Genomic DNA, 9,420 nt, shown 5'->3' with positions numbered 1-9,420 from the left:
GGCCCAATGGCCTATGAGGGTGGTTCGGCCACCCCCATCTTGCAAAAAGGGGTGGCTTCGGCCACCCCAAATCGGCCGGTCTGGGGTGGCTGAGCCACCCCTTGGCCCAAAAGGGGTGGCCGAGCCACCCCCAAGGCTCTTGGGGGTGGTTCGACCACCCCCTGGCCGGCCATTGAGGGTGGCTCCCTACCCAAAATGGGGGTGGCCGACCGCCCCCTTCTTTTTTAAAAATTTTTTTTATTAATTTGTTTTTTAATTTTTTGTAATTTAAAATAATATTTTATTATTATTTTAAATAGTGGGATATGTGTCCCATTTGTAGCCATAGGATTTTTGAGAAGAAATCTTAGCCATGAACTGGATATTCTTCAGTCCATAATGGACTGGAGAAGATCCTGTTCCTTCTCCCATCCCCTCCCCCACCAAAAAAAAAAAAAAACCTTGCACTAAATTGGAAAGTCCCCCTTTCCAAACTTTAAAATATTGCAATTGACCTCTCAACTTAAGGGTCTTTTTAACAGAAAGTCCTAATAGATGAGGGATGGTGTACAATTCATGTGATATATTTTGGGGTTAATTACACTTGGCCTAGCAGTAGATGAATAGTTTTCCTTTTTCATGATGGCAAGAGAATCAATTTGGTAGTCCAGGATGATAGTATTAGCGAATGTGTACAATTAACTCATGACTTCATACAATGAGATTGGTTATAGACTATTTATCTTAATTTTACAATTCGAACTAGATCACAAAGCCTATGCTACAATGTCAACTTGTGATGTTTTATGCTTTACAGCTTTCAAGGAAAGGAAATCCGTTAAGCCATACTGTATGCTGCTAATTTGGCTGTACCAATGAGATCTGAGCTTCCATGACTTTGAGATACGACGATCTTTGACTATACACTAGTCAGAAACTATGAGAGAAATGCTGGCCTTTCACAGGAAGCTTGCGAGGCTCCAATTTTCCAAATGCGGATGGATAATACTCATAAGCAAACAAAGACGTTTGTAGAGGGTTGTCATTTTGAGAGGTAGACGACAAAGGTTTTTTAAAGCATGTTGTTGCCTTGCTTGAACACGCCGTGTCGGACAAGCTTAGAATCTAATCAGCTTCACATAGTGTACGTCTGTAAGACTCTAACTATAAGCTTTGTTTCAAGTGAGCTGTCTTTGCTTGCCTGGCTCTATTTACCAACTCTCTCAACATTGATCTGTCGTTTTTCCTAAAGCAATCATTTGTGTGCACCCTTTCTATTTTGAACTGGATTTATACAGTTATACTAGCTGCTTGCCTCTGCTCCACAACCATAATTCCAACTGTAGCAACTAACATTGACATCTTAGGATCGGCAATACCTTTTAAATTTTGAATCAAAGAATTCACCATATTCATATAAGCTTTCCCCAATAATGAACCCATGTGCTGATAACAACAAAATTTTGCCCACACTTACAAATGCAAGATTATATATGTACTCTCACTTGTCTATCAGTACACAACCCCACCACATCCATAGTTGGTCAAACTAGACTTGAAAGTAAAAAGATTTTTTTTTTTTTTTAAAGAAAAAAAACTCTCATCGGTGTAGAAGTAACCTGAAACTGAAATCATATGGCATTACTTGTACTAACTGTGAAAGGGGTTCTCTTCCCCTTCTCTCAAGGCATCTAACTGCTCCGTTACGAAGTTCGTCAGGTAGCTGCAGACAGACCCAATCCAGCAATGACTCCAAGTCCTTAGCAAAGTCAAGTAGATACCAATCTAGTAGCTTGGGAACTACTAATTTGTTTGTCTTGGTAATGCCAACTGCTGCCTGCAAATAGTCTCTCTTTGCTGCTTCCAACTCTTCTTCAACTTGTGATGCTGAGTATACCCTCACCTTCATTAAACAAAGCATGCATTTTCAGTACCAGCACATTCATGAAAATAGAATTTATCCACATTCTATACCAAGGCACTGTATGGAATTTACAATGAACATGATTGTTGATTGCAACAGTGACTTCTAAAAGTCGACGCTTGCAATGAGTTCATTCAGAATGAAGAAGGAAAATATTTACTTGAAGGGTACTTCTTCATATTCTCGTGGTACAAATTAGGGACTTCCTCTATAACTTAAGAATATCATCAGAAGTAAATACAAACTTACTGCAGGGGAGGACCAGCTTCCGCAGGAGAGGGCAAATGTAACCAAGGGTTCAGACCATTCCAATCCAAATATGCTTCGTGCTTTCATCTCATCATTTTTCACAGCTTTTCCACATGTCTGTTGAGTGATAATTAAGAAGAAAAAAAAAAGAAAAGAAAAAGAAAAGGAATTTTAATTAGACATTAAAGTTAGTTTTGTGTGGGTGGGAGTGGGACCAAAACAAAAAGAAATCCAGCCTGAAAGCATAATGAAGTTGAGATAATGACTTACAAATTTCAAGTGATAAGGCAATCTCAAGATGAAATGTTCTATTGTAATTGCGTTGAGCAAGTGTCCTCCCACAACGATTGTCGCCTGAGGCAAGCACCGCTAAATTTAGTTGATTGCAAAAATGATTATCCAACAGTTGCTGTTAACCATGTGCTACCATATTGGAGAAGCCATTTTCTTAATTGTAATACAAAGTAAACAAGCTTAATAGGGATTCTCTAAAGATGATGACAGTTAGCATCTCAACTAAAAGTGACAGACACTTGAACTATCTGATAGAGAGATTACATAAATCATGTTTAAGTATATATATAATAATTTCATACATTATGTCCATCTTTTTGATAGATTAATAGTTGGAGAGAGAAAAAGCATAACTAGAATATTTTACTATGGATAACAAGAATGATGGACAAATCTTACCTTTTGCATTAGTGCTACAACCATTTCAGGGGTATCAGGAATCCCATGCTCTAAAAATGCCTATAAAATTGACATAATCATGTAAGTAAGTATGGTCTTGCTTTAGTATTTCATGCTGGGTAAAAGTAAAAAAATATCCTTGATTTTTCAATCCTGGACTCATTGGTGAGAGGGAGATATCTTACATTCATCATGCAGGAATTGTAAGTGTTTATCCAGAAAGCAAGCTTCTGCTGATGCGTAAGACCCTCCAAGTTCACAGTGGCAAGCTTTCCAAATAGGACCCTGAATTAATACATCTCATCAGAGGTTAGACTCTAAATACACACCCCCGCACCATTAAAACATCAGTACAAAAAGCTCACAACTTACTTTAGTCTTTGGATCAGAAACAAAGCATTTGTTGTTCGGTTGAGATCAACTGAAGTTGCTTCAATTGAACAGAGATGCTTGTAGGGACCAATATCTCTATTTCTGATTTCTGAACAGGTATCATATGGATCTCGGAATTCTGTTTCTCTGTTGCTTGCATGAGAAGCTAGTGTTTGAAAAGTCCCTGATTCTACTACTTTGTCCTTCAATGTGCTCATCCTCACAAAAATGCTAGACAAGCACTTCAATATATCCTCAGATACTTTGTTGGGGGTGCTATCAGCTTCCAATATTCTTTCATCTGAAGAACAAGAAGAGTTCTCCTGTGCTCTCTCCTGGTCTACTAATCTGCTCTCTATCTGAAGCACAGAAAAGCCGGGATTAATATGACTATAACAAAGTAGAGACAAAATCCTATTGGATAATGCTAATTTGTATACCTGAGACCTTAAAGGATCAACACACTTATCCACTGATCCATGTTTGATTGGAGGTTTCTTCACTGGGGTTACAACTTTTGTACATTTCTTCTCCGGAGATAGCTTATCCTTTACAGAATTTGCACACAACCAATTCTCTTTTCCTCGTCCATTTTCCGGAAGAGGCGGAGAGGAATTTGGTTTCTTAGTAAATTGCTTCCCCATAGCTGGCCTACTGGGAAAATTTGTGGTTCGATCAGGGCCGGTATCAGCGAACAAGAGCTTCCTATTTGAAGTACTTCTGGTAAGAGAAGGTTGAAGTCTGGCCATGGATGTTGCTGAATTGAGCTCATTTTGGGGCAAAGACTTTGATCGCTGATGTTTGGAGCTTCTAATCAAGTTATGATCCATCAAATCGCCCGAATTTTCCACATTCCTCTTGGAGAAAAGGTGCACTGCTTCCTGATAGAGACCTTGTCTAAAATTCACAACTTGCTCTTCTAGACGAACAACCTCTTCTTCTAAAACGGCTACTTCGGCAAGAAGCTCTAATGTCTGCAAACAAATGAAATCACATCCTTCATTATCCTGAATTCATTAAAAGCTACTGAGAAAAATGTATGACAAAATTCCAATATTGAGGACCATATAGGATAATCTGAATGTTCCTTCACTTGGGTCTCTTTCATTTCTTCACACAACTAATTTTATTAATGTTCTTAACCCTTCTCCACTCAAAAAAGTTGGCAATTTTTATCTATGTTCCATGAGAGAGAGAGAGAAAGATAAAGGGGAATTATTACTAACATGTGGAGGGAGATAAGGAGGAAGACGAGGTAGAGCTCCTAAAGGTCTAGTAAAAGCCCTCTCCAATGCTCTGTGGACATTTTCTTCATGTCTGAGCTTCTTTTTTAGCTTATCAACCTGCATTTTCCAGAACAAAATAATCAAATCAAAGCAAAACAAAAAAAAAAAAAAAAAAACAAAGAAAAGATTAAGTTAGACCCATATGGGTGAGAAAAATACATCTTGAAGTAAGGCCATTTTCCTTTCTCTATTTGATCGGCGCCGATTGGTCACATGTTTCCTAGCGTCGATTACTCGGCTCCCCTGAGTCTCCATCTTCTCCTTCTTTGTGAATTCAACATCAAAATGACATTAATCAAACCGAACCGTTAAGAGAGAGAGGGGGGCTAAAGGAAGAAACTATTCGTTTCTTGAGAGAAGTGAAAGAACCCAATTCGGATTTGGATCAAAAGCACCTACTTTTCGCATTTCAGAAGGAGAGAATACGCAATTAGAAAGAATATCTAAAGGGAGAAATTCCAAGCTATTTTTTTATTTTTTTGAAAATAAATAAAAAATTACGGAACTAGGACAGTACTCTGAAGTAGCTTTGAAATTACGGCATGTCTCAGAAAATCCGTTAGATATAAATATATTACTGTTTCAAGCTCGAGACTCCAGAGCTTCATTTTCTTGTAAAAAATTACACACCCATCTCGAAATTGACCTTTCACTTGCAGAGAAATTATTATTTAAAAAAAAAATCACAAAAATTAATAACCAAAAGAGAAGGACGGTGCGCACTTACTTTATCAAGGTTCAAAGGAGCTTTCATTGCCTGAAGAGTGGTGCGCACTCTGGTATTCATCTTCTTTTACTTTGTCCAGAAAATGAGAAAACAATGCAACACAACTAATATACCCTGAAAATGACAAATACGTAGCAAGTAATTACCAGAAACTAAAAATAATAATCCTGAATATAAGAAGCAATAATATATATAAAATGTGATGCAGAGAGAGAGAGAGAGATTTCATACCTTTTAGAGAGCGGGAAAATGGAAAGCAAAGAGGCCCAGAAACAGAAATGGCAGATACGTTTAATTTTTTGGGTTGTTTTATATCTCGAACAGAGTGAACGAAAGCAACAAAAGGCCACAGAAGGAGGAGAAGAAAACGACGAGGTTTCGAGCTTGAAGCGTCATCCAAGGAACATGCGACAGAGGGACAAGAACCAACTGTATTAAACTATCCACAAGTAAACTGTAAACCCAATTTAGTTTCAAAATATTAAATAAAATAACACTTCCTTTGCAAATAAACAAAAATATAAACACAGGAAAAGTGCGAGAGAGGTGGAGACACCCGCACTCTCTCTCTCTGTTTTAGATATAGTGCTTCACTTCTTCGTCTTTCCAATACATGTAAATCATTTTCAGAGTTTTAGCGTATGCGAGAGATAGAGAGAGAGAGAGAGAGAGAGAGGAGCGCATGTTAGTCATGATGAGAGCGGGTTGTCACACACAAAGCTAAAGTGAAGCAGACAAGCGAATAGCTGCTCTTCTTGCCAGGTCACGCTCAGACTCTCTCTCTCTGTCTCTCTCTCACTCACTCTCTGTCTCTCTCTCTCTCTCTCTCTCTCTCTCAACTTGCATTATCAACCATATATAAGCTCCCACATCTCTAAACACGCTTCTTGTTTACGCGATTTACAAGACAAAGAGACACAAAAGCTTTTTTTTAACATGCACCTTTTTTTTTATGTCTAATAAATGCCTCTGTGTAATCACTGTTTTGAGCCTACCCTTAAACAGGGTGTCCTTAATTTACAGCGGGTTAAAACTTAAAATAGTTCAATAAAAATAAACTCTTTTAATTTCTTTTTACTCTATGGTATGCCTTTTTAACTATTTCCGGCCAGCTTATGAAACAAATTGTGTTTTAGTTACTTTCTCTTTTAACGCTCTTCTTCTTCTTCTTCTTCTTTTTCTTTCTGGGCTTCTCTTTTAAACGTTCAAAGTTAAAGAAGTGAGTGCTTAGGAGAAGAAACAAAGTGAAAGAAGTGAGTACTTTAGTGAAAGTAGCAAAGGAACTTTTGCCAGCACGTGATGAGAAACTAATAATACTTCTTGTGGCTTAGAAAAAAAAAAAAACACTTCATGTGAATGTAAGGATTATTTTTTTCTTGTAAAATCCTATTTTTGTATTCACTCGTCTTTCTCTTATCCTTCTATGTTTAAGTGTCATTGTCAATCTTATCTTTAAATGAATTTTAGTTAAAAATAAAAAATTCAATAATGAATTGACAATGTCAGATTAACGAAAAAGATGAAAGAAAGACAAGAGAATACGATTTTTTTTTTTTTTTTTTTTTTTGACGTATCAAGTGCTGGTTATTAGGACCACAATCAAGCTAGATGATTGGAGAATGAATCAAAATCAAGGAATAGAGAGGTGATGAAAAGTAATCAATTTTTTTTTTTTTTTTGGTTCTCAAATATATTCACTGCAGGTATCATTAATGATAATCTTAATCCATTCTCTTAAATGCCATAATGATAAGAAAATGATTAAAAGCTCAGTTAATGCCCTGTCCATATTCTGGTACATGTTTGAGATATGAAAGATAGAAATTGATTGCTTTGTTGAAAGGGATTTAACCATAATGCCTTTTCATCTTTTCATGTGAGCAATGTGACATGCTAGTTGATGGTGCATGAGGCACAAAATCGATTGGTTTTAATAAGTGAGTTAAATACATAAAATATTTAATTGAAAATAAGGAGTAAATGACAGAAATACCCAGAAGAAGCTTACTCCTAAAGACTAGTTTATAGCTGAAACTTTTTGGGAAGATGCATGGTATAGTTGTCACCTTCATTCTTCAAGGTGGTGCCCAAAGGCCCCAAACCAATATATGGAAGAAGTGGGATTGGATGTACTATTTTGCCCCACTTCCACCCACCTTTTTTTTCTCAGAATAAAAGGCTTCTTTAAAGGAATAAAAATAAAAATAAAAAAAAGAAGTCTACTGTAACATTATCAATTTATCATGGATTCTTGTACCATGTAGCCGGCAATTGCTATCTATTTTAGTCAAGGGAAAAATATAAAAAAACTCTCTAAACTATCAGTTGTTTGTAATATAATTTTTTAATGTTCAAAAGGTACTAAAGTAGTCTCTCAAATTATCAAAACGAGCTTGTATCCCGTGCAATGCACGGATTGTTTTTAAAAATGATAGGACAGAAAAAAAAATAATAATTAATTGATGTAAAAATGACAAAAAAAGAAAAGAAAAAAAAAAAAGCATTGAGAGAGAAGTTTATTTAAAATACTTTCAAAGAGAGAAGTTTGAGAAATTACACTAACTAATTTCCTTCTCCTCATTCAATAATGAATTGACAATGTCAGATTAACGAAAAAGATGAAAGAAAGAAAAGAGAATACGATTTTTTTTATTTTTTTTTACGTATCAAGTGCTGGTTATTAGGACCACAATCAAGCTAGATGATTGGAGAATGAATCAAAATCAAGGAATAGAGAGGTGATGAAAAGTATTCATTTTTTTTTTTGTTTTTTTTTGTTTTTTGTTCTCAAATATAGTCACTGCAGGTATCATTAATGATAATCTTAATCCATTCTCTTAAATGCCATAATGATAAGAAAATGATTAAAAGCTCAGTTAATGCCCTGTCCATATTCTGGTACATGTTTGAGATATGAAAGATAGAAATTGATTGCTTTGTTGAAAGGGATTTAACCATAATGCCTTTTCATCTTTTTCATGTGAGCAATGTGACATGCTAGTTGATGGTGCATGAGGCACAAAATCGATTGGTTTTAATAAGTGAGTTAAATACATAAAATATTTAATTGAAAATAAGGAGTAAATGACAGAAATACCCAGAAGAAGCTTACTCCTAAAGACTAGTTTATAGCTGAAACTTTTTGGGAAGATGGTATAGTTGTCACCTTCATTCTTCAAGGTGGTGCCCAATGGCCCCAAACCAATATATGGAAGAAGTGGGATTGGTGTACTATTTTGCCCCACTTCCACCCAACTTTTTTTTCTCAGAATAAAAGGCTTCTTTAAAGGAATAAAAAAAAAAAAAAAAAAAAGTCTACTGTAACATTATCAATTTATCATGGATTCTTGGACCATGTAGCCGGCAATTGCTATCTATTTTAGTCAAGGGAAAAATATAAAAAAACTCTCTAAACTATCAGCTGTTTGTAATATAGTCCTCTAATGTTCAAAATGTACTAAAGTAGTCTCTCAAATTATCAAAATGTATCAAAAATGCCACTTATTTTTTTATATTCTTATAATACCTCTATTCTTTTAACAAATAAAATAATAAAATAATTGTAAATTAAATAAGGAGTAAATAACAGAAATACCCAGAAGAGGCTTACTCCGAAAGAGTAGTTTTATAGCTGAAACTTTTTGGGAAGATGGTATAGTTGTCACCTTCAAGGTGGTGCCCAAAGGCCCCAAACCAATATATGGAAGAAGTGGGGATTGGATGTACTATTTTGCCCCACTTGCACCCACCTTTTTTCTCAGAATAAAAGGCTTCTTTAAAGGAATACAAATTTTTTTATTAAAAAATAAAAAAATAAAAAAGTCTACTGTAACATTATCATGGATTCATGGACCATGTAGCCTGGCAATTGCTATCTATTTTAGTTCCCTTGAGACGATAAATTGGTTGAATCTTTGGCAACTTGCAAAACTATATATGTAGCCTAGCCAAGTGCTTACCCAGCCTGAGTCCTTAACCACAATTTCATTCTGTCTACAACATCAAATATTGTTGCTTTTCAAATATACCCATCATGGCTCAAGCAAACGCATATATATAGGAGCAAGCATAAAGCTAGTAAAGAGGATAAGAAAGAAGGCTCTTTTTCTTTTTCTTTTTCCTTTTTTTTTTTCTTTTTTCTTTCTGTGACATATAAAAAACCGATAAGTTCTATCCACACCACACGTATA

General features: G+C 35.7%; 1 protein-coding gene across 1 annotated transcript; it reads right to left on the bottom strand.

Moving 5' to 3' along the window:
* Nucleotides 1-672: 672 nt before the first annotated feature.
* Nucleotides 673-6,010, bottom strand: LOC132188780 (uncharacterized). Its single transcript, XM_059603316.1, has 11 exons — nt 5,462-6,010; nt 5,231-5,344; nt 4,663-4,767; nt 4,444-4,560; nt 3,658-4,191; nt 3,218-3,576; nt 3,031-3,130; nt 2,846-2,905; nt 2,423-2,506; nt 2,153-2,269; nt 673-1,882 (listed from the first exon to the last, which is right to left on the bottom strand). Exons 2-11 carry the CDS (start codon nt 5,288-5,290, stop codon nt 1,580-1,582), a joined length of 1,839 nt encoding a protein of 612 aa, XP_059459299.1. The 5' UTR covers nt 5,291-5,344; nt 5,462-6,010; the 3' UTR covers nt 673-1,579.
* Nucleotides 6,011-9,420: the final 3,410 nt, after the last annotated feature.

This window comes from Corylus avellana, chromosome ca7, assembly GCF_901000735.1.
Source record: "Corylus avellana chromosome ca7, CavTom2PMs-1.0".
NCBI classification, from domain to species: domain Eukaryota; kingdom Viridiplantae; phylum Streptophyta; class Magnoliopsida; order Fagales; family Betulaceae; genus Corylus; species Corylus avellana.
This window is presented reverse-complemented; position numbering and strand designations above follow the sequence as displayed.